Source organism: Misgurnus anguillicaudatus, chromosome 20, assembly GCF_027580225.2.
Source record: "Misgurnus anguillicaudatus chromosome 20, ASM2758022v2, whole genome shotgun sequence".
Taxonomy (NCBI): Eukaryota; Metazoa; Chordata; class Actinopteri; order Cypriniformes; family Cobitidae; genus Misgurnus; species Misgurnus anguillicaudatus.
This window is the reverse complement of record NC_073356.2, coordinates 31,051,276-31,076,479: the sequence shown is the minus strand read 5'-3', so window position 1 is coordinate 31,076,479 and position 25,204 is coordinate 31,051,276. Positions and strand designations below refer to the sequence as shown.

At 35.4% G+C, this 25,204-nt stretch overlaps 2 protein-coding genes across 2 annotated transcripts in view; one reads left to right on the top strand and one right to left on the bottom strand.

Moving 5' to 3' along the window:
• LOC129455878 (uncharacterized) overlaps positions 1 to 20,608 on the top strand; it is a 32,329-nt gene extending 11,721 nt beyond the window's left edge. The window contains exons 8-23 of the mRNA XM_073858513.1: positions 13,176 to 13,284; positions 13,366 to 13,594; positions 13,688 to 13,885; positions 14,492 to 14,686; positions 14,835 to 15,013; positions 15,103 to 15,142; positions 15,406 to 15,483; positions 16,075 to 16,162; positions 16,246 to 16,373; positions 16,458 to 16,619; positions 18,234 to 18,397; positions 18,723 to 18,837; positions 19,525 to 19,633; positions 19,848 to 19,981; positions 20,074 to 20,152; positions 20,469 to 20,608. Coding sequence (XP_073714614.1) covers positions 13,176 to 13,284; positions 13,366 to 13,594; positions 13,688 to 13,885; positions 14,492 to 14,686; positions 14,835 to 15,013; positions 15,103 to 15,142; positions 15,406 to 15,483; positions 16,075 to 16,162; positions 16,246 to 16,373; positions 16,458 to 16,619; positions 18,234 to 18,397; positions 18,723 to 18,837; positions 19,525 to 19,633; positions 19,848 to 19,981; positions 20,074 to 20,152; positions 20,469 to 20,524 — 2,063 coding nt within the window. The 3' untranslated portion in view covers positions 20,525 to 20,608. The remainder of the gene's footprint in view (positions 1 to 13,175; positions 13,285 to 13,365; positions 13,595 to 13,687; positions 13,886 to 14,491; positions 14,687 to 14,834; positions 15,014 to 15,102; positions 15,143 to 15,405; positions 15,484 to 16,074; positions 16,163 to 16,245; positions 16,374 to 16,457; positions 16,620 to 18,233; positions 18,398 to 18,722; positions 18,838 to 19,524; positions 19,634 to 19,847; positions 19,982 to 20,073; positions 20,153 to 20,468) is intronic.
• LOC141351513 (uncharacterized) lies at positions 4,451 to 11,378 on the bottom strand. The gene is made up of 9 exons (XM_073858512.1): positions 10,605 to 11,378; positions 10,202 to 10,468; positions 9,000 to 9,616; positions 8,826 to 8,907; positions 7,257 to 7,443; positions 6,518 to 6,639; positions 5,788 to 6,016; positions 4,894 to 5,040; positions 4,451 to 4,716 (listed from the first exon to the last, which is right to left on the bottom strand). Exons 1-9 carry the CDS (start codon positions 10,899 to 10,901, stop codon positions 4,451 to 4,453), a joined length of 2,214 nt encoding a protein of 737 aa, XP_073714613.1. The 5' UTR covers positions 10,902 to 11,378.
• Positions 20,609 to 25,204: the final 4,596 nt, after the last annotated feature.

Here is a 25,204-nt window from a genome sequence, read left to right as displayed (position 1 = left end):
ACTCTTCTGTACATTATGTACTAAGACTGACAGAAAATAAAAGTTGTGATTTTCTAGGCAGATATGGCTATGAACTATACTCTCATTCTGGCATAATAATCAAGGACTTTGCTGCCGTGACATGGCTGCAGGAGTCGCAATATTACGCAGCAGCCGAAAATAGTCCCCTTAGTAACTTTCAATAGCAGGGGGCTATTTTCGGGAACTGCGTAATATCATTGCTCCTGCAGTCTTAGTACACGATGTAACTACAGAAGTAGTCAAGTTTTAAATAGGGAAAATATCGAAACTCTTTGGTTATTATTTGGTTATATTTAAGCTTGATGCTAATGGTCTAATCAGATTCAATGGATTGTGCTAAGCTATGCTAAAAGTGGTACCGCCAGACCCGGAGATCAGCTGAATGGATTCCAAAACGGTTAAAATGAAATGTTTAACTCTATGGGAGCTGGAAATTGTGCATATTTTCAAAAAAGTGGAGTGTCCCTTTAAGGGTTGTTTCAAGGATAAAACAAAAGATATTTCCAGATGATATGATTTTTGTGTTATTGCAATAGTCAGTTTGAATTACATTGTGATTTACAACCCCAAAACAGAAAAAGTTGGGACATAGTAGAAATTGTGAGTAAAAAAAGAATGGAATAATTTACAAATCTCATAAACTTATATTTTATTCACAGTAGAATATAGGTAACATATCAAATGTTGAAAGTAAGATATTTTGAAATGTCATGCCAAATATTGGCTCATTTTGGATTTCATGAGAGCTACACATTCCAAAAAAAGTTGGGACAGGTAGCAATAAGAGGCCAGAAAAGTTAAATGTGCATATAAGGAACAGCTGAAGGAGGACCAATGTTTAGGAATAGGAATGTTGTCCTATTCACGCTAATACAGACTTCTAGTTGCTCAACTGTCTTAGGTCTTCTTTGTCGCATCTTCCGCTTTATGATGCACCAAATCTTTTCTTTGGGTGAAAGATCTGGACTGCAGGCTGGCCATTTCAGTACTCAGATCCTTCTTCTACGCAGTCTTGATGTTGTAATTGATGCAGTATGTGGTCTGACATTGTCATGTTGGAAAATGCAAGGTCTTCCCTTAAAGAGACGACGTCTGAATGGGATCATATGTATCTAGAACTTGGATAAACCTTTCAGCATTGATGGTGCCTTTCCAGATGTGTAAGCTGCCCATGCCACACGCACTCATGCAACCCCAAACCATCAGAGATGCAAGTTTCTGAAATGAGCGCTAATAACAACTTGGGTTGTCCTTGTCCTCTTTAGTCCGGATGAAATGGCGTCCCAGTTTTCTAAAAAGAACTTCAAATTTTGATTCGTTGGACCACAGAACAGTTTTCCACTTTGCCAAAGTCCATTTTAAATGAGCCTTGCCCAGGGAAAACGCTGTGCTTCTGGATCATATTTAGATATGGCTTCTTTTTTTACCTACAGAGTTTTAGCTGGCAACAGCGAATGACAAGGTGGATTGTGTTCACTGACAATGTTTTCTGGAAGTATTCCTGAGCCCATGTTATGATTTCCATTACAGTAGCATTCCTGTATATGATGCAGTGCCGTGTAAGGGACCGAAGATCACGGGCATCCAGTATGGTTTTTCCAGCCTTGACCCTTACGCACAGAGATTGTTCCAGATTCTCTGAATCTTTGAATGGTATTATGCACTGTAGATGATGATAACTTCAATCTCATTGCAATTTTTCTCAGAGAAACTCAGAAAACTATTTTTCGCTCAGCATTGGTTGAATTGGTGATTCTCTGTCCATCTTGACCTTTGAGAGACACTGCCACTCTGAGAGGCTCTTTTTATACCCAATCATGTTGCCAATTGACCTAATAAGTTGCAAATTGGTCTTTAGACTGTTCCTTGTATGTACGTTGGAGTTTTCTGGCCTCTTGTTGCTGCCTGTCCCAACTTTTTTTGGAATGTGTGGCTCTCATGAGATCCAAAATGTGCCAATATTTGGCATGACATTTCAAAATATCTTACTTTCAACATTTGATATGTTATCTATATTCTACTGTGAATAAAATATAAGCTTATGAGATTTGTAAATTATTCCATTCCTTTTTTACTCACAATTTCTACTCTGTCCCAACTTTTTCTGTTTTGGGGTTGTACATGTGTAGTAGCTTTTTATAAACCTATTGCAGTGCTAAAATGCCCATAATCAAAAATCAGTTCTCATGGAGTTCAGTTCTCTTCTGTCTATATACATAAAAGTGTGCATACATTGTGCGGGGCATACTGTATGTGAAAAAGATTAAATCCTTTTATAAACATTAGGGCTGTCAATAGATTAAAAAAATTAATCTAGATTAATCGCATCATGAGTTAACTCGCGATTAATCGCAAATTAATCGCACATTTTTATCCGTTCTAAATTTACCCTAATTTAACACTTTTCAGGTTTTTAATACTCTGATCATATATACATATATCATATATAGATGCTTTATGCAAATGTATGTTAACAACAGCCTGTTTACACTTTTAACAGAACCATCAAGCCATTGCTTTGTATATGCATTTTCCTTTAAGAAGAATTTTCTTTCTCTATTTTTATTTGATGCTGCATCATTTGTGACATGTGCTGTCAAATTTAGTCGAAATTAGCAAATTTTCAAAAAAATAGTTGTTCATATTTTGACATTCTCTATTAAAACATAGAACAATGCATGATTTGGTGGAATATAACAAAATGGGACAGAACTACACCTGTTTGAAGTTGAAAGAGTCAGCAAAGTTAAATTACCAGAAAAATTTCCACATCCATACATTAAATTACCACATCAATACCTTAAAATCACTGATAAAACTATAAGATTTAGCACACACAAAGCAAAAACATCATCAATATATGTTAAACTTTTTTTCTTTTGTTTGATTGACATTGTGACAGACTGCTTAAAATCTAAGTGATCTAATATAATGTTACACATCAGATATTTTTACCCAACAGTTAACCAAACATTTACTTAAAAAGGATTAGTCCATTTACATAAAACATTTTTCCACATAATGTACTTACCCCCATGTCATCCAAGATCTGTTTGCCTTTCTTTCTTCAGTCGAAAAGAAATTAGGTTTTTTGAGAAAAATATTCCAAGAATTTGATCCATATAGTGGACTTGATTGGACCCCAATGATTTTAAGTTTAAAATTGCAGTTTAAGTGCAGCTTTAAAGGGCTTTAAACGATCTTAACTGAGGCATTAGGGTCTTATCTAGAGAAACATCCACATTTACGAAAATAAAATAAAATTAATGTGTACTTTATAACGGCAACTCTGCGTCTCGCCGCTGCCGAGCGACGCGCGCCCACGACCCCACGCACCACGCAATGACGTCCAAAGGTTACGCTTGACGTATGCGCGAACTACCGCTAACGTTAGTGTTTACAATCGTTGAGAGGTACCGTTCAGAAGTTGAGTAACAGAAAAGTACAACAACGATGTCGGAGGATTTATTTGAAGTAAGAGATGAAAATGACATGGAGTTTTTCGCCGTACCATACCTTTTTGAGCCAGAGTACACAGACGATGAAATCAGACAGATGGACGAGACTGCAACGGCGACACGATTATCTCAAGCCATAGTCAGACGAAGATCAAACGAGACGTGGTGGTTTACTTGTACTAAGTGTCAACCACTGCCAACGGAGCAAGAATGCCAATGCTGTCACGAATGGACCGTATCCATGCCACCGAATCAGCGAGTCAGCCGGTGCGACGTCTGTTTCAAGCTGCATCACGGAACACAATGGTTTTTCGGCGTTACTGAACAACACTGTTTTGGAAGTGTTTTTCCGTTTGCCCCGAATAAACTGGAGACGCCGTCCGAGGCCACAAGGACCTGGCGGCACCCTAACAGCAGAGTAAGTATCCCGTTTTGTGTGATTACTACATGTTTGACTGAACTTACACATCAACTGGACACATTTCTTTTAATCTAGTCAATACAGGCTGGTGGCGTACAGGTTGGTTCTTGAGTGGATGCTGAAAGATGAGAGATTAGGAAGAGGAAACAGGAAGATTCTTCCATCTTGTGTTGTTAGTGCCATTAGGCATTCTTACCCATCTCCATCAGGACAGTATGTGGGCTTCAGGGAAGCAGAAGATGCTTTTGATCTTTTGTAAGCATCTAACTGTAGTTTTATCATTATCATATTCTGTAATTTACTGTTGTATATACACTGTGAACTTTTTTGTTGTCTTACATGTACATTTACATAGTAGAATAAAAAAACATTGAGAGAACTTCAGTCGTTGTGGATCTGTAAATGCATTTAATAGTACTTTTGTAGTTTGTTGTTGGTATGGACTGAATATTTACACTAAAACAAAATATTTTTACCAAAGGTACATTTCATTTTCCCTCAATAACAAAAACCCTGTAACAAAACACATAAAAACAGTAACAATAACATTTTACATTGGACCCCTTCCAAATCTTGATAATCGCTTAGCAATTACGTCCTGCTTGTCAGGCCTTGGTTTTAGGGCTATGTTCTGTGGCAATGCAGCTTGACTTAAATGAGAAGAACTGTCCTTAAAAACAATGCTGGAGTTCTGTCGTCGCAGAAGAACTTTCTCAAGCAGAGTCTCTCTGAAGTTTTGAGTGGTGGGTTTGTAAATCACTTTGGCAATCCATTCTTTGGTATGTTTTGGGTAGACAATGTTGTACCGAGGTACTCCTATAAAGTAACAAATCAAACAAAGCATAATCCATTATACTACCTGTAATAATCATATCAGAACTACTGAACTTTTCATTTTGTTTCTAGTGTTTATGTACTCAAATCTATTGTCATGATCTAACATTGCGAGTAATTTTTTAAATAATTATGCACAGTATGTTGTTTCCTGCTCACCAGTAATTGTTGCGGCTTGCTGACGACCTACATTTTCATTATGGTCAAGGACAGCTAGCTGTGTTCTTGCAACCATGGAAGTGTAGTGAAAGTGGAGGCTCTTTGAGCAGTACTTCAGCAAGGCAGAATGGAACACCTCAAGTTCTCCTATAAACACAAGGAAAACATGATGATCAGGTGTACCTACACTGACAATAGTCATCATTGTGTACAGACAGTAAAAGTGTGTGTGTGTGTGTGTGTGTGTGTGTGTGTGTGTATGTATGCATATATATATATATATATATATATATATATATATATATATATATATATATATATATATATATATATATATATATATATATATATATATATATATATACACACATATACATACGCACACACACACACACACACACACACACACACACACACACACACACACACACACACACATAATATATATACATACCTGTATATACACAGATATATACATAGACCCTTTTACTGTTTGTACACAACAACGACGTGGCAGCGTATGCGTGCATTTAGCCAACGGAAGTATTGCAAGAATCAGCAGTGAAGCAACACAGAAAGTTATTTTAAAAGGTTGACTTTATCAACTTTTTCAACACAGCTACCAGATCCGTGTCCTATAGGGAAGTGGATAGAAGACGTTAGCAGATGGCTAAAAATAAAGTTGCCAGATACATATATACGTATATTAGTATATTATATTAGTGCAAACAAACGCAACAAGCAGACATTTTGATGCTCGGAAACCGTTTTAATAAACTTTCTGAGTTGCTAACAAATTAGAACCAATGGGGAATAAAACCACCTCACCTTGCCTAAATGTGCGTAGGCTATTTGATCACGTGACCTGTAAAAGGGTCTATATGACTGACTTACCAGTGTGTTTAAAAAGAGCCATCTGCCTCAAATCATTTAGAAGCCTTTTATCAAGGACAAGGCGTTCTAGTGTGCGGTATGCATGTGATTCTTTCTGAAGCCATTTCTTTCTCCATTGCTGTTCAGGATTGAGATCGTTGTGGTCACATTTTTTCGTATTTCCTTCTTCAATCCAACTGTGCACACCTACTATGTGATAAAGAATGGACTTCCACTTCACGAGCAACTCCTGTATCGTTACATAAATACAGATACCAAGAAAATTATAATAATAATAATAGAACTACAAACATTGGTAAATAGTTCATAGTAAATGGTTCATCAACCTCACTATTTTAAACATTTTCAAGAACAACATGTAGGTGCTAAAATATACACTAAATGTATGTGCCAAAGATAAGTTTGCATAGAAATGAATCTATAAAATAAACAATGTGTGTATATAAAAAATTATGTTATGTTTTTTCCCTACAATCTTATGTTAAATGTGAAGTACTTTAGCATGTATTAAACAATCAAATGTCACAATCAAACATTATCAATTTGACCCCAAACATTAAAAGTGTTGCTAAAATTTAAACAGGAGGGTTAACAACAAAAAAATAAACATGCTAATTGTATCTAGTAATGGTTCAGGGACTGAAATGATTGGGGACTCGAATATAACATGACTACAATATGAAAGCTAAACAATTACAGCTATATAGTAGTATAACATTGAAGAACTTACATTTGGATCACCTCCACAAGTGGCACAGGAATACCATAAATGATTGCAGATACTACGTATCCATGGCTGCAGCTCCTGATTTTCTTTGTGTCTTGAAATGGACAGCAACTTTTTGAAAAATCCTAAAGAAAGGTATTTGTAATTTTAAAACTCTGATCATGCAGGGAGAATAGACACCAAACCTAACCCTTTCCCCACCATTGACAAGTTATCTTGTTAATTAAGAGAAAATGCTTCAGTGCCAATGACGAGTTAATACTGCAATGCATATTTCAGCTACCATCCACTAGATGGCACTTCTATTCAACTTATAAAACACTACTTATACATCTATGAATCCAAAAGCAAGAAATACTCGATGTATGTTTTGATCCCAACTCTGGATCTGATCTCTAACTAAAGTCCTTGACAAAAATGCAATGATCTCAGCTTTTCTTCAAAATTGGTATTTGTTTTAAGAAACCTACCCATATGTGATATGGAAGGCATTAAACTTTTGTGAAAATCAAAAAAAAAAAAAAAAAAAAATGCTGGTGCTTGCTGGCAACTGTGTAAAAAATGCTGGCGGGGACAGAGTAAATTTTAATAATTCACAGATTATTGTAGCAATTTGATGGCACATGCAAACAAAATATTTTCATCTAGCTTAATAAATTTTGTACTATGCAGCTTTTTCAACAAACTATGATACATTCATATTTAGAAATTTTAGGCTATTAATTTGTTGTAAGACAGTTACCTTTGACTACATGCCAGACGTCAAATTCGTGGTGAATGTTCGGATATTCCACACGCATAATCTTTCTAATAGATGGCGATCTGTCTGTTGTCAGCACATCTATTTGGATTCCTTGCTCAAGTAGTTTGTCAACACCTCTCCTGAAGCCTATAGGCTCCATGGCCACAGAACTGGATGCTTCAGAAACCTGACAATGAAAACCATGAAAGACAACCAAGGTGAAAATGACATATTTTGCTATGTGCCCTCTGCATTTAACTGTGCATGAACATAAGCACTACAAGTCATGAACACACATCCAAAGCACTGAGCAATGAGAATCAATGGGGTGCATGTGGCTTGCTCAAGGGCATCTAAATTACAATCTGCCAGCCGTGAGACTTAAACCAGGAACTCAGGTTACAAGACGACTCTCTTACCTCAACACTATGACTGCCTAGTGGTTAAGTAAGGAATAATTGACAAAAGCGGTTGAATTAAAAGAAAATAATGCACACACAAGTTGCATCGTGCCGTTACACCGCACATGTCTATTATTTTCAAATAATTCAAAGGACCCGAGTCAATTATTACGTTATACGTTATGGTTACCACAAACATTGATCTGGTGGTTATTTTAAAGGGGTCATTTTATAATTTTTTAAGATGTAAAATAAGTATTTGGTGTCCCTAGGGTACATATGTGAAGTTTTAGCTCAAGATAACAAACTTAAAATTTCCACTTTGTAGGTGCAAGCAAAAATGTGTCGTTTTGGGGTATGTCCTTTAAAATGCAAATGAGCTATTGAAACGCAAACACTGATCACAATGTTGATCTTAAAACTTAATTGTGCTGTCAATTATCTGTTCTCTCTCTCTTTCTCTTTGCATGACATGGCAGTAATGTGGTTGGATAGTGCAAATTAAGGGGCAGTATTATTGTAATTGTTCTTGCTACCTATGTCACACAAACTGGCAAAATCTGAACTACCCAACTTCTCACATGCTTGCAGAGATTGATTTACCAAAAGAACGTTACTGGGTTGTTCTTTTTCACATATTCTAGATTGATAGAAGCAGTGGGGACCCAATTATAGCACTTAAACATGGAAAAAGTCAGATTTTCATGCTATGACCCCCAAGACATTTGACAAATCAGGTGTGCGGTTTACAGAAAAATAATCAACACCCATGAAACATTCAATCAGAATAACGCACTCAACAGACCTGTGGTATAAGGTGTGAATTATCATTATTGTTATACACACTATTAAGTGGTTAGAATGTCGGACTCGTAACCCAAAGTTCGCCAGTCTCACAGCAGGTGGGTTATGACTGTGGTGCCCTTGAGCAAAGCACCTTAACCCCAGTTGCTCTTCGTGTGCTGTAGTGATAGTTGTCCACTGTTCTGGGTGTGTATGTGTGTTCACTACCCACTGGGTTAAAGGCAGAGGTCACATTTCAAGTATGCATTACCATACATTGACAATTACTTTCAATTCTGCACTTCACTTGAAAATACTAAAGACTTACTATGATTACTTTTAATTTATTACATATGACATAAAAATGTGTGTCATGTAAACTGACCTGCACCAACTCAAAGTGCACAATCTTGTCTGTTTTGTCATCCATTAAAGAGTAAGTGTTATATTTGGCCGAAAAACCAGGGCTGAAAGAAACACAAATACAAAACATTTCATAAGTGTTACTTGCAATTGTCCCAAAATATAATAAAATAAAATACTTTGTTAATTTACTTGCCTGTCTGACCTCCCATCCCCTGACAAATGAACTGGATTACAGAGTTCATTTTGCACATGCAAGTCATTAACTATGGCTTTCTGTTGTTCTTCATATTCTTCATTAATAACTGGTATAAGGTAAGAAGACTGAATTTCATAGAAAGTAGATTTCTTTGGTAATTGCAGGTGGAGTATAGAGGCCCAATCGTTGATGTCAGTATATGTTGCTCCAGTGACTAGTGTGCTTGCAGAAACAAGAAGGTTATTAACAGGCATTCCTCTAACATCAGCGCAAGAACTCCACTGTCCCTTGTGTTTATTTTCACATTCCCAGTGAACACGGAGTAGACTTCCTACTGTTGCTTTTCTGATTTTTGTTATTAGTGAGCCACATTCTTGACATCTTTTGAAAAGCTCCATGACATTAGGCTCGTTGACAATCCATTTTGTTGCTTTCCAATTAATTTCATATTCATCATCATCATCTGAGCTTGGGGATGAAGTTGATGTTGAACTCAGGGGCTGAAAGCTAATATCTTCTTCGTCTGATGGTGGATCAATCGACTGCATGCTTACACTTAGCTCCAAACTGTCTTCATATTGCTCTGTAGTCTGTTCTGGTTGAATATACATAGGCTGTGAAATCAAATGGATTAATGTCAGTAACTGAATATAAAATAGTTATGTTAAAACACCTAGGGGAGGTTTCCCAGACAGGGCTTAGGCCTAGTCTTAAATGTTAGCGTTGTCTTGATCGCAAACATGATTTGCTTTGACATATCTTACAATTTATTAGTGCGAGTGTTGTGTCTCAAGATGCACACCAGTAATGTTAATTTATAAATGCTTTAAAAATGACTTAAATATCCCAATTTAACTAAGGCCTAGTCCTGTTTTAAGATAAGCACTGCCCGGAAAACACTAGTCCTAAACTAAAATAAATGTAGCTGTCCAAACTGAAAACAACTTGCATTGACATATCTTAAATGCCCTTTGTTTTGCCTCAAAATGCACACAAGTAATGTCTTATGTAAGGCATGTTTGTTAAAACTAGTTATAATTCATAATTAAACTAAAGCCTAATCCTGGCATAGGCTAATCCATGTCCAGGAACCACGTCTTATAGTATATGTAACCCATTATACATGTGCATTTTTAAGGATAAAACACATCAAAATATTTAAATACTTGTAATTGTAATTCACAAACGTTGGTACTTACAGAAAGTTGGGAGCGTATTGGAGGCAGAGCATAATATGTACCAGATGTTGACGTATTTGTCTGCTTTCGAGCAGATTCTGGACTTGTGAGCACTAAAAGTTTCAAATGAGCGTCTGAAAACTGTGTGGTCGTAGTTTCTGGACCAGGGTTGTGTTGTTTTACTGGTGTTGACTGTGGAACATCAGCAAAAAAAAGTCCTGCTTCCTCGCAAATAAGCTCCGCTTTATTCTGTGTTGCAAGGGACTCTTGACTTTCATGAGACGGATACTAAGGAGTTAAAGAAACATAATTTAATACGTTTTTAATAACAGGAAGACATTTCTAATAAATAAAAATGGCCACGTTTTGAAGCACATTGACGAAAAGCACGCATAATAAATCGAAACATTAAAAACATGCATACCTCTGCTGCTTGCGGTAAAAACTGAAGGGGCACAGCCGACGCTTTCAGAAAACGACGCCGTCCTTGCTCGTTGTGGTGGAAATCATCCTCACAAAAATGATCGCTGCACACTCTCTTCTCAGTCAGAAAATCTACAGGTGTGTTGATATCCATGTGCAGCGCGAGAAACCACAGCATCAGTCGCTCAGGGTTGCGTGTTGGAAATCTGTGAGAACTCCGGTTGTTACTTTGTAGCGAAAGTAATCTTTTCTTTTTCAATATATTGCCACATCTAGGGTACGCACACGTACGAACCATTTTAAACAATGAATTGACAACACAACCAACTGAATTTGTGTCCCTCCACAGCTAAAAACGTATGAACGGTACTTCTCAACAATTGCAAACACTAACCTAAACTCTAACCTAGGATGCGATTACGTAATGCCTATGGTCGTGAACGCGCATCGCCCGGCAACGGCAAGACGCAAAGTTGCCGTTATAAAGTACACATTAATTTTATTTTATTTTCGTAAATGTGGATGTTTCGCTAGATAAGACCCTAATGCCTCAGTTAAGATCGTTTAAAGCCCTTTAAAGCTGCACTTAAACTGCAATTTTAAACTTAAAATCATTGGGGTCCAATCAAGTCCACTATATGGATCAAATTCTTGGAATATTTTTCTCAAAAAACCTAATTTCTTTTCGACTGAAGAAAGAAAGGCATACAGATCTTGGATGACATGGGGGTAAGTACATTATGTGGAAAAATGTTTTATGAAAATGGACTAATCCTTTAAGACATAACAGATTATAGATCCTACCTGCGTGAATTCTTATCAAAGCAGATATTTGTAAAACTTTAATTTTGTGTAGATGTCTATATATCCGGGTCGCGCACTCGCGCGTCTGTGTGCACGCGCTTCAGATATCAGTCAGTCAGCGTGAGAAGATCACTTTTGAGTCTTGTCGCTCTTAATAACTCTTTAACATTAATCAGGTACCGAACTTTATCTCTCTTAATGACTCTTTTAACATCAAGCAAGTCCTGCAGTCTATTTTCTAAGTCATGCATAAAAGCGAAACCAAAATGAATGGAGACGCATCTTTGCATTAGATTAAGCATTAGGAGGACGGTAACGCTACACCTCAGACGTATAAATATAGATCATTTCAGATGTCCAACGAGCATTTAGAGCATTGTATTTGCTAGACGATTTGGTTAATGTTCTTATTTCTATGAAAACCTTTGAATCATTTAGACAGGATCCCATTTGTCTGCGTCTCTGTTCATTCAACTATGGGCTGGACCAAGGGCAGGGTTGCCAGGTCCAAGAAAAATTTCCAGCCCAATGACAACTTAAAACCCGCCCAAAAGAAATGAAAACTAGCCCAATTTTTACATTTGTCCAATCACAGTTGAAACCTCCGGGATAACAACAAAGGCTCTAAAATAAACTCTTACTATTGCTTTTAATGTACTTTACATGCAGAAGAAAATTTTCTTAATGCACTTACGGTGCTCTATTTTCACAAAAAAATCTACTTTAGTACTTCTTAAGATTATCTTAAGTACATCTTAGTGTACCCAACCGTGCTATATTGAGACAGTATGAACTCTGCCCTTTTAACATACTATCTACATATTTAAAATGTTCTATTTAACTTGAAAAGATCATACAAAGATGGGTTCACATGGTCTGTAAATATCCTCTCAGTATAGACGTATCTCCTTACGTAAGGTAATTTCTTGTTCCTGACGTGATATTAAGAGCAAAAAGCGCCCCTCCACTCACTTTTCCACTGACTTCCTGACGCTGCAGATGTCCTTGGGTTGACATGTATTGCTTATGGCATTAATGCACATTAGGAAAATAAAGAACGTTCATTTTATAAGTCTACAGATAAACATTTTCGTGGCCGCGGCACATTATAAAACTAGCCCAAAAAACCGCAACCCGCAGCTCCGAATTTTTTCCCGCAACTGTATTTTCAAAATAGCCCAATTGTGCGGGAAAACCGCAAACCTGGCAACACTGACCAAGGGTCAAACAGAAATTGCGCGTTGCGTTAATCGGCGTTAATTAAATTAGTTGCGTTAAAATGAATTTGCGTTAACGCGTTATTAACGCGTTAATTTTGACAGCCCTAATAAACATACAATTATTAAAATCAGTTTGTACTGTTTTGCTCTTCCAGGCTTTTCCACCAACACCACAGTCATGAGTTATGGTATTAAATCACAATTTAATCAATACGTCAATATGTGTTTCATCTGTACAGCTTACAATATAAGACAATTATTGATTATTGAGTTCTCTGTCAGGTATTAAAAGAAAACGTGATGAGTCATCAGATGACAGAGCTCCGTCACAATTGATCACAGGCAAGTTTATTCTGAATCAGACAAAAAGAGTTCATTGAGTATGAATACATTTCTCAGACAATAAAAATCCCTTTAAGTGCTTTCAGAATAAAGAGAGCACTTTACCAAAGTTTTGTGGTTTACATAAAATGTAGAATTTAAGAAAGTAATAATAGTGTACATACAGTACTTGCTATTATGAATTGTATTTTATTCATGGAACACAGATATGGACATAAAGAAGAAAGCAGAGCAGATCATTGAGAGAGTTAACATGAAAATTCAAGCCATAAAGAGCACAGACCACACAATGACTACATTAAAAACCTACATTTTGTAAGTGTTTAACATTTTTTTTACATTTAATTTGCATTTCATTTTGAAGACTGTGTTCAATGACGTCCACTCTGAATACAGGGATGCCATTTCAAAGATAAAGAGGATGGATAAAAACATAAGAAAGGAAACTATAGGAATATTTGGAAGAACAGGAGAAGGAAAAAGCTCCTTATTAAACGCAGTACTAGATGTAAATATGTTACTGCCAGCTGGTGGTTTTGGTGCATGTACCTCTGTTATAACTCAGGTGGAAGCAAACCTGAATGACTCAAACTACATAGCAGAGATTGAATTCATTTCTGAAGAGGTTTGCTAAGACTTTGACTCAATAAATTAAATAACACAGACTAAAATAATGCTGTATAACGTGTGCTTTCTTGTATGCTATGTACTTTTGTAGGAATGGGAAAATGAGGTTGCTTCAGATGAAATTGAGGATGGGGAAAATCAAATGACAGAAACTATTAAAGATAAAATCACTGCGCTGTATGGAGCCGATGCAAAAGGAAAAACATCGGAAGAGCTTAAGAGAGATGACAAATATACTCAAATTGATCAGGTTTTGTCTACTAGGAAGAAGACAATCTCAAATCAAACTGTAAGTTGTGAATGTTTTTGTAAAACTTATGTACACTGTAAAAATATGCAGGATTTTTGTCAAATCAACATTTTATGTTACTTTAACTTAAAAAATTAAGTGAGACTATTTCCACTTGTTTTTTATAAGTTTTAACCAAAACTTAAGTTGATTGGGTGCTTGTCCGGGATAATCCTGGGAAGGGATAGTAAAGAGAGAGAAAGAGAGAGAGAGAGAGAGAGAGAGAGAGAGAGAGAGAGAGAGAGAGAGAGAGAGAGAGAGAAACAAAATGGAGACACCCACACAGATGTAACCCAGACAGCAGATGATTCCGGGCCGGAACTGGCCCGGACTCGTCTGCTAAAAATGTGTATTAATCAGCACTAAAAGCTCGTAATCATAGTGGAACCATTTTTAGTGCTACACAGCACCTATGAAGAACTATAAGTGGTGATATAGAACCATATGGTTATATACAGGTGCTGCATACTGTATGTGCTTCAACACTAAAAATGGTTCCCCTATGCAGTGACCCACTTTTAGATCTACAGTAGCCTATTTAAAAAAAATTTTTAGAGGATAATATAATTGTAATTTTCACTCTTCCTTACTGACTTTTTCTGACAGCTGTTAAAATTTAGCCACGAGGTTGCTCAATACATAAAAAATAATGAAGCAAAACCTGGTGGTTGGTACTGGCCACTTGTGAAGAGCGTGACAATCAAGATCCCAAACCGTCTTGAACTCTTGGAGCACATTGTCCTTGTTGATATCCCTGGGACTGGAGACTCCAACAAGATCAGAGATGACCTCTGGAAATCTGTAAATAATTATTTTAAACACTTTTTTAAAGTATTTGTTAATGTCTGTGTTAAATGAAACACATACTGTACAATCTACTATTAATTTCAGCTTATAAAAAAGTTTAAACAGTATTTTACTCTGTTTTTATGCTTATACTTAATTATAGAAACTAAAAGACTGCTCATCTATGTGGATTGTAAGTAACATCAACCGAGCAGTCTCAGATAAAGACCCATGGGAAATAATAGAGCACTGCATTCAAGACTTACAAGGAGGAGGAGAGTGCAAGCGTATAAACTTCATCTGTACCAAAACTGATGATATTAATCCAGATGAATATAATGAGTTAGAACATTTCTACAATATAAATATCCTTAAAATAAAACAAATAAATAATTGGACAAGCAATTTATTTGTTTTATGTGTATTTTTAGAGATGATTGGGGTACCAGTGAACAAATAATTGGATCAAAGGTTTGCTTTATTTATATTATCAAGTTAAATTTAACGACTTCTTGTTTTCAAGTACTCTATTTTCAAGAAATTACCAAAGTGTTATTTAAAATGTCTGATATTTAATTTCAGGCTAAATGTTTAAAATATTTGTTTAATTTTACCATATAAGTTACTGAACTACTTAGCATAACAGCAAAGGACAAAGTCAATACTGCTCTTATATTTATTTGTCATATTAGATAATATTTTCTGCAGTCTCTTATATGGTGATTATTTTTCAGAAGAAAAAATGCCTAATTTTAAGAAACAACTATGCAAAGGAGAAACTTCATGGAAAATTAACTGAAGCTAAAAACAAGGTATGACATCAAAACAGATACACTGTCAGAAAAAATGTACTACGAGGAACAAAACATTTAACTGTAAAGTTACACAATAGGTCCAAATTATAAAGATACTGTAGAGGTATGAAAATCTGTACCCTAATGTCATGTTCACACCAGATGCGGAAGAGGTGGCAAAAACGAGCTATTCACGCGGGGTTGGACGCTTGAACATTTTGAGTTTACTCGCTTCATTCGCGCGTGAAATTCTCACGTCACTACTATAGCAAGCTCCTGATTGGATATCGCGGTGCGATTCTCCGCCAAAGTTCATATTTTTCAACTCGTGTGTTTCCCGCGGCAACGCTCAATTCGCGCAGAACGCCGCCATCCGCGCCTTCTGCGTCATTTGCGCGTACTGTGCCCGCAGGATGCCTATTCGCGTCTTTGTATTGACGCGAATTGTAAATCACTCGCGCTTGCCGCCTCTTTGCGGCTGGTGTGAACTCCACATTGGCGTACCATCTGCAGTGATAGCCATTGTACATATAAATGTACAGTTTTATGTCTTTTTAGTGTTTTTATAAACCCCAGAATGTTACAGACATGATTATGAATATTTTGCAGGATTCAAAAAAGAGATTCATCACTGATGTTTTTACTGTAAGTTCTAAGGCATTCCTTAATGAATCAGTTCTGGAAGCAACAGAAACAGGTATCATGATTTTTATGTGAGTTGTCATTAATCTGAAATCGCTTTAACAATGAAATAATTGACTACATTTGAATATACATAAGAGATCCCAAAGCTGCAGAATGTCCTCAGGAGTCTTAACAAAAACATCAACCAAAGACTGACTAGGGATTATGTCAATGAAGCCAAAGGAGTTTTGTATTTGATCCAGCAGGATGCAAATAAAAATATGGTATGAATCACAATTGCAAATAATTTTTCAAACTCCCCTAAACATCTATCATTTACACTATTGTAATTATTGTATTTTAATAAGACAAGGGCAAAAATCCACAATGATCTGCAGAAGAACCTAGAGAAGGCACTGAAGGAGTTGGATTGTAGTATTGACTACAAGAAGCTGGAACAATGTCTATCAAAGGGTGAAGAAGAATCAGTGAGATTATGTGTTCAGACTACACGTGACATGATATCAAAAGTAAGTGGGATTAAGTTGTTTTGAACGTTTCTAAATTATTTTTATCGCACAATGTAAAAAAATACTCCAGCAGCTGGGGTGCCCAAAAATCTGTGGAATTACAAAATAAAACAGCTTATACCTTTATTTAAAAAAAGTTTTTATGTTTAACAAAGAATGTTTACGTGAATAAATCTGTAAAATTACCTATAAATACAGGTATGGTAAAAGACTATATAATACAAATAATTGGCATTGAAAGTGCAATAATGTATCATTATTAATTGGGTTTAACAAAATCTTAAATTAATACTTAATAACATCATATTTTACAGATCATTAATGTTAAACTTATGCCCAATTTTTTATTTGTCTTTTTAAAAATAACACAAATATTACAATATACAATAACAGCTCTTAAACAGCCCATATTTTCATATTCTCTTAGTCAACAGACCAAAGCATAATTATGTAAAAATAAACCCCAAAAAAACATTTGTTTGTTTTTTAATGGGTCACAGACACAAGTTTAATCTAATATAATAAAATTTACTTTAACAAAAAAACAATTCAGTTAATGATTAATTGTTGAGTGGTGCTTAAACATATTAGCATCCCTTAATGGAATAGTCTACTCATTTTCAATATTAAAATATGTTATTACCTTAACTAAGAATTGTTGATACATCCCTCTATCATCTGTGTGCGTGCACGTAAGCGCTGGAGCGCGCTGCGACGCTTCGATAGCATTTAGCTTAGCCCCATTCATTCAATGGTACCATTTAGAGATAAAGTTAGAAGTGACCAAACACATCAACGTTTTTCCTATTTAAGACGAGTAGTTATACGAGCAAGTTTGGTGGTACAAAATAAAACGTAGCGCTTTTCTAAGCGGATTTAAAAGAGGAGCTACATTTTATGGCGTAATAGCACTTTTGGGAGTACTTCGACTCGGCGCAGTAACACCCTCCCTCTCCTGAGAGGGAGAAGGGGAGCGGACTTTTCAGGCGAGTCAAAGTACTCCCAAAAGTGCTATTACGCCATAAAATATAGTTCCTCTTTTAAATCTGCTTAGAAAAGCGCTACGTTTTATTTTGTACCACCAAACTTGCTCGTATAACTACTCGTCTTAAATAGGAAAAACGTTTATGTGTTTGGTCACTTCTAACTTTATCTCTAAATGGTACCATTGAATGAATGGGGCTAAGCTAAATGCTATCGAAGCGTCGCAGCGCGCTCCAGCGCTTACGTGCACACACACAGATGATAGAGGGATGTATCAACAATTCTTAGTTAAGGTCATAACATATTTTAATATTGAAAATGAGTAGACTATTCCTTTAAACAAAAAAAAAAACCTTTGAAAAAATTAGGCGACAATTTGCTAAAAACCGGGTAGTCCTCAAACGACTGGTGTAGTAATTAACAGCTGGAATGGTGAAGAATTGTTTAATAGATCAAGAACACTCGTGAGAATGTACGTATGTATATAAATATTCACAGTTACATGTTTTCCTGTTATTTTTGTTAGATATGTAAATATACAGTATTTTTGTTCCCTTATAAAATTCTGGATTTCAAAATAAGTCAAATCAGTAAAATTAAACAGAGTTTACAGAGTTTTTTTTCTTTCAGGTTCGACCAAAAGATAACAGAGGATTCCATAAAATTTATAAAGCTTTGTGTGTGAAAGGAGGATGCTACTGGCCAAGAAACTTTGACAAACCTATAGATTTAAACAAGTGTTTGACAAAACACATGTATGACAACATTGATGAGGAGTTTAATTTGATTTTTCCGTGAGTTTTGGTATTTCCAATCTGCTTTCATTATTTTAAATAAATGAATGAACTATAAATAAACATTTTGTGGTATTTCTAAATACAGTAGAATTTATATTCAATAAACAAAATACATATTTTAAAGAATGGCTGAATAAGGTGATGATACAGAAAGATCTTGAAAAAAATTATCAACAGCACTGGATTGACTTGATTATGAATTTATTTTGTTTTCAATCCAGTCTTGCTTTTGTTTTGTTTTAAGTGTCCTTGAAATTGTTAAAAGGAGCTATAAAGGTATAAGATAAACGTATTATTCTTATTTTATTATTCTCGGCTTCAGAGTTGAGGACACGGACAAGTCGAACAAATCAATGAAAGCCCAGCTTGATAAGTTCACCATTATCTATGATGTCTCCCAAATACCACCATGGCAACAACACATCATTAAAACACAGGTGAGTTCAGATGTCCTGAGTTTCTCTGCTTTCTTTAATTTATCCTAACATTTACTGTACCTGTGCATGTTACTCTTAAATTGATGATATTCAAGAGACAAAAGCTGAATTGTGAAATAAAATGTTTAAGATCAATCCTGGATAATGATGTGTGACCTCTGTAATAGAGGACATAGCATGCAACGACTGCTCAAAAAGCAGGCCAAATGCATTAGAACAGGCTTGAGCACTATATTAGTGTCACAGTTGGTTTAATAAGACAAATGAAAGAGGTAGGATCCAAACCCATAACAGGGTAAAGCACAAGAAACAATGAAGAAAACTAGAAAAACACCAAACACAGAATAAAGGGTTAGGTGCTGCATGTTATTTACTTACAGTTATTGAGGCATTTAGATTACTAAACATTTAGATAATGTACTGTAGCTGAATTTAATTCTTAGGGAAACAGGGTTACTCATACATAAACTGCTGGACAATTTTTCACAAAAAAAGAATGGCAATTTGGCCATACCTGATGGAGAGTCCTGACATAAACATGTAGAAATTAAAGATAAGCTATATTATTTTTAAAAACACAATCCATGTGTTTGTCACAGAAACGTAAAAAGCAGAAATCTTTTGCAACATTGTTCAAACATTACCGTATGTTATTTGTTTATTTGTCTAATTCAACACTCTGAATAGGAAAACAAACTGAAGGCATCACTCAGCAGATATATTGTTGAGAAAAAGAAGGACATCTACACATCAATCTATGCAACCATTTCCAGCAAAATGGCTCCTGGCTACAAAAGTAACAATCGTTATGCACATAAGCAAGATATTTTTTTATGTCTAAATATGGTTGCACAAATTAACAATCTATTAATTATTTTTAGTATTTAAAAATTCTCTTCCCTATATTTTATCCCCAATATCATTTTCTAATGTACACATTTAATATTACTTGTGTAAGACAATTAAATTGTCATAAAGATGGAATGAATATTAAATGTTGTGTGTTACAGAGGCTGCAGAGGTGAAAGGTAAAGGAGCCTTACAGATGATGGAGGACATCATATCAGAAACAACCGAGCAGTTAAAACATCAAATGTTTAATGAGGCTAAAGTGAAAGTACTTCAGATGTTCAATGACTTGAAGGTATTTTATTGCCAGACTCATGAATAATCAATGTTTGAATTAATTGCTACATTTTTTTGTACATAATATTTAAATACATTTTGCACACACAGTTGAATATAAAGAAAACCCTTGAATCTGAGCTAAAGAGATCACTGGAGCTCTCGCTTTCAGCCAAAATCACCCTGTTGGGTAAGAAATAAATTAATTAATATCAACAACCTGCAACCCACTTCCTGTACACATCAAAATAAATGTAAAATCATAAAAGTGATTTTGAATAAATGCATCAAATGCAAACATTTAAAATTATTGTCTTTAAAGAGCCCATATTTTCCTTTTACCCAAATAGTCCATTAAAGGTTTTTATCGGTGTGTGTGCCCTGGAAATTGAACCCCCAAGCTTTTTAACTGCTATAATAATTACACATATTTTGATGTGTTCCAGCTGACTTCATTAAGCCAATCTAAAACTGACCTAGAGCATTATTTTATGTGTTTTCTCTAGATGTCTCCAGAGAGATTCAAGAGTTGGATACACTGTCACAGCATCTGTCTGTCTGAGGTTTTTGATGCTGATTTTGTGCTCATTCAGGAGTATTCTGTTTTTTTAGGGGCCAAGCACCGAAGGTGTTGAGTCACCTATTGGAAATGAACTTTCTTCTTCTTCTTAGCTATTGGTGTCAATGGCAGCCCTATGTATGTAGGAAAATGATGAAATTTGGCACAGTTGTAGTGGTGGTCATAAATATTCATGTGGCCAAAAATGGGGTCTCTAGCAGTAACTCTATAGTGCCACAAGCAGCTCAAAAATTCAATGTTCAAATGATTATAACTGGTGATCCGGTTAATCTATGAAAATTCTACTTACTACACGTGATTGCTCTCCTCATGCTTATTGTTTTTAATGCCATACAATAAGACTCCACCCATTACGGTAGTGGCCATTTTGAAATGTACAGTATTTCGCTTATTCGCTCCTCCTCCTCAAATTTGGTTCAATTGTTATGAATTTTGGCACAGATGATCTTTGGAGTGAGCCGCATAGAAATGACTGAACAGAATTTTGATTTTTATCTTTGTTCAAACATAATAAATGCGAAAACTTAACGAGGTTGACGCAAAAATGTTTCAAAAGCTGTATCTCAGTCATACCTTCATCAATTGAAATGGAATTTGGTACACGTCATGTCGACCATGAACTAGGTGTCCATGCCAAATTTGCTGACTGTGCCACCTATGGGTCATGAGATATAAAAAAAGGCTATTGTTGCCCATAACTTCTGAATTGTTTGTCAGAAAAATATGACCGTGGTGTCTATGGATTCCTTGGCTCATGCCACATCTGTGGATGTGTATTATGCTGGGTTTGACCGAACCGCCTGTCCGCCATTTTGAAATTTGTCATAAATTGCTATAACTTTTGAAATATTGGACAAATCTGCGCAAAAATCGGTAGGAAGCTTCGGAATGATGTCCTGAAGGTACCTGGGAAGTCAGAGTACACCGCCACCTAGGGGTTATAAACTAACAGTTCTTATAGAACTGCTTATAACTTCTGAATACTTTGTCTGATATTAATTTTCTTTGTGAAAGTGTATTTACTGGTTTATGCCGATTGCAACGATACCTCATTTGTCATTTTCCATCATTCTGTTCATATGTTATTGTAAGGCATATGGTAAATGATTTTTTCGCTACTCCTTTTACAAATTTTGTTTATTTTATGCCAGGTTCTGCTTGTATAATGTTTGGAGCAATCCGCACAGAAATGACTGAACAGATTTTTCTGGCACCTAGGATTTTTTTTGAGAAATACCTCTGTAAAGTTGACCGTGCCTGTGACGTTGTCTATTTGACTTAGTTAATTACTGTATATTACATTTTATAGCCTTACTCTACAGAATGTTCTTCTTGTCTTCAATCTCACTTGAGCTTTTTGATTCTCATATACATTGTATTTCTGTTATTTCTGCTCTGCGGTGTCATTTCTGCATCTTTGTTGATTGGCATATGTCAATCCTTGCATCTCTGTAAGCTTTATTCTGCTGCCCCATGAACCGTGTCAATGGGTGGTGCATCTAGTAAGGCACGTGCTAAGAGATTCTGAGTTCTTGATTTGAATCTCGCCTGAGGCAAGTGTTTATTTCTTCCATTAAAGTTTTGTTCTTTCTCACCTATTCTTCTCAATCTGTCTTAGTTCACATATGTTCTATTTTTGCCATGTTTTCGGTTGCTTCTCTGCACTGCAGTGGTTCTGCTCTGTAATTGCTATTCCTTGGGTTCTTTGTTGTGCCTTGTATTCTTGATGCACCTTGGGTGCTCAATGCGCCCTTGGTGATTGATACGTTGTATGTTTCTTTCTGTGCTTTGGGTGCTCATTGAGCTGAAGGTGCTTGGCCCCGTATCGCTGCTTGCAGCTATATTTTTTACTATTTCTCATTATTGTTTTGCATGTTTCAGTTTTTTTATTTTGTGTTTATTTAATTGATAGCCTGTTAACTTAAAGGTATAGCAGTGGAAGTTTATTATGTGTCCATATTAAAAATTCTGCTTTCCATTTTAGCTTTTTCTAAACATAGCAATATATGATTTGTTATTATACAGTAGTTTGTTATTCAGCTTTATTAGTGAAAACCATGTGTACAGTGTGCAACACTGATTTTTAGGATTTCTTGCTTCCCTAACATTTGAGTTGAATAAAGGCATACAGTCATGATAAATGCATATGAATGTACAGTCGGTCTGTTGTTTTACAATATACTTTTAAAAGCTGTGATTTTGCAAATTATCCGTCAAATTATTATCCGTCATTTTATGTTTTAATGATATAATTGTTTTGTTCACGTTTTCATTTCTAATCATGAACTTACAAGACGAGCATTCAAGTTCAAATGTGTTTATGAACAAATCAAATCATCAACAAACGCGTACAAATCTGAATTGTACTAAATTCATGAAACTGTGTATCTGAAACCATTTTGTGTAATACAGTGGTTCTCAAACTGGGGTCCGGGGCCCCCAGAGGGGGCCGCGAGATGGTGCCAGGGGGGCCCCAGTTTTATGGCATTTTTTAAAATACATTCATTTATCATGAATTCTGTGTAATTAAACCTAATAAAAATAAGGTTACTTACCAACAGCACTACTTTGTATAACCTAAAATGTTTTCTTTGATTAAAAAATTAATTTTAGAACAGTTTTTGTCATAAATTTTCTTTGGGGGGCCACGAAGGAATGCACCGTACACAAGGGGGGCCTCATTCGGAAAAAGTTTGAGAACCACTGGTGTAATAAACACATGAAGGCAGATTAAAGCAGACTATTGTCATATAAATGTGATACTTGAATGGTAGCCAGTGCAGTGTTACTAGATTTGGGCTTTTGTGATTGTACTTCGTACTATCTCGTAAGCACTCTTGCAGCTGCGTTTAGAACCAGCTGAACCAGTTTACTAAAGCGTATTTATATTTTTAGGTGTACACAGCTAAACCATCTAACCGACAGTGGTGTTCCAAAACAAACGTTTTAGTCCTGCATTACAGCATTCGTTTTATTTTGATTTTAACCCATATTTCATTTAGTTCCTTCAGAGTATTAAGATTGCACAACAATCATATTATTTTATGTTAAATAGATGGATTAGATAATATCTACATGCTCACATTTCTATTTTACAAAATAAACAATATCATTAGAAACATGGCATGGCAGTAGGCATCAGATGTTTTACAGCACTCATGCAAAATGTGAGTTCAGGAAAAAACACCTATTACAAACATTTTAGTAGTTTTTGTTGGGTATATTTCTGATCATATACTGTATTACTATTACACTGGATTATTGTCTCTATATAAGATCATGATGACACTCAGTTAACTTTCGTTTTCTCAGTAAATTTTTGGTTTCTTAGTTGACTTTCATTTTCTCAGTTAACTTTCGTTTCGTAATAAAAAGGGCCCAGCTGCAATCTTGTCACTGTGCCACGATTGTTTTCACCACGATTATTGAGGAAATCAAGCAGACCAACAAACACTGCTTGTTGTTAAGACAAAACACGCAGAGTTCGTCATTTTAGATTAGGGGTTCAGCTGTACTTAACAATCAAAAAAGGGGTTTGGCATCCTTTTTTGGCACCTGGAACCTTTGCATCTGAGTTTTTCTTATGAAGATTCAAGTTAAGACTTTTTGCCACTACATAACACCAGTTGCTAGGCTATGCACTTCACAGTTTATTTTTTAATTTCTTAAATTCATGTGAAATTATTGTTAAACAAAGCGAGACATGTTCAAAATATCACCACAATTTTAGACCTGACAGACTGTTCAAATGATTCATGCCTTAAGGCTTTTTTACCACAATATACAATATAGCCATTGAAACTATGAACAATATAAGGTAATACATGGAACAATAAATGAGAAAAACATGAAGCCTTAAAATAAATCATGACACGAAATAAGACAAACAAATGAACAAAAAAGGCATTTAAATAATGAATGCAAACTTATGAAGATAAAACAGGGTAATGATGTCAAACCGAAAGCAGTTGTGTTGTTACTTGACTTTCATGCACGTAATCTAAACCTGAAAGCAAACACAAAGCTTTTAAAGGTAAAATGCAAATACAGAGTTCCAAGATATATGCAAATACTTCTCTCTTTTTACATGAAGATTAACATAATACTGACAATAAACAGAGAGATGATTTGCTGAAGTAAATATATATACTGAATTAATGTATAAACATATTTATTAGTAAATATATTTCAATAAAAAAATCTATATGTGCAAATGTACATTCATTTACATTCATCTTTTACATATATCCACGTTGTGAAAAATACCAACATCTGCACTTACATTTTAGAAAATTTAAAACTAGAGAAACTTTTTTCAAGCTGTAGCTTTTGACTTTTCAAAAATACACAAAGGCAATTTCAGAACAACAACTATTTTCAAATCACTCTTTGCGTCAACAGCCCTACCCTCATGAAAAACATTTCTTAAAGGAGACGTGTCAAACATCCATGTGTCTGTCGGTGATGTGTAAATTATGTCAGTATATATAAGTGTTATTTTAGCTTGCTTCTATCTATCTATCTATCTATCTATCTATCTATCTATCTATCTATCTATCTATCTATCTATCTATCTATCTATCTATCTATCTATCTATCTATCTATCTATCTATCTATCTATCTATCTATCTATCTATCTATCTATCTAATATGGATAGGAA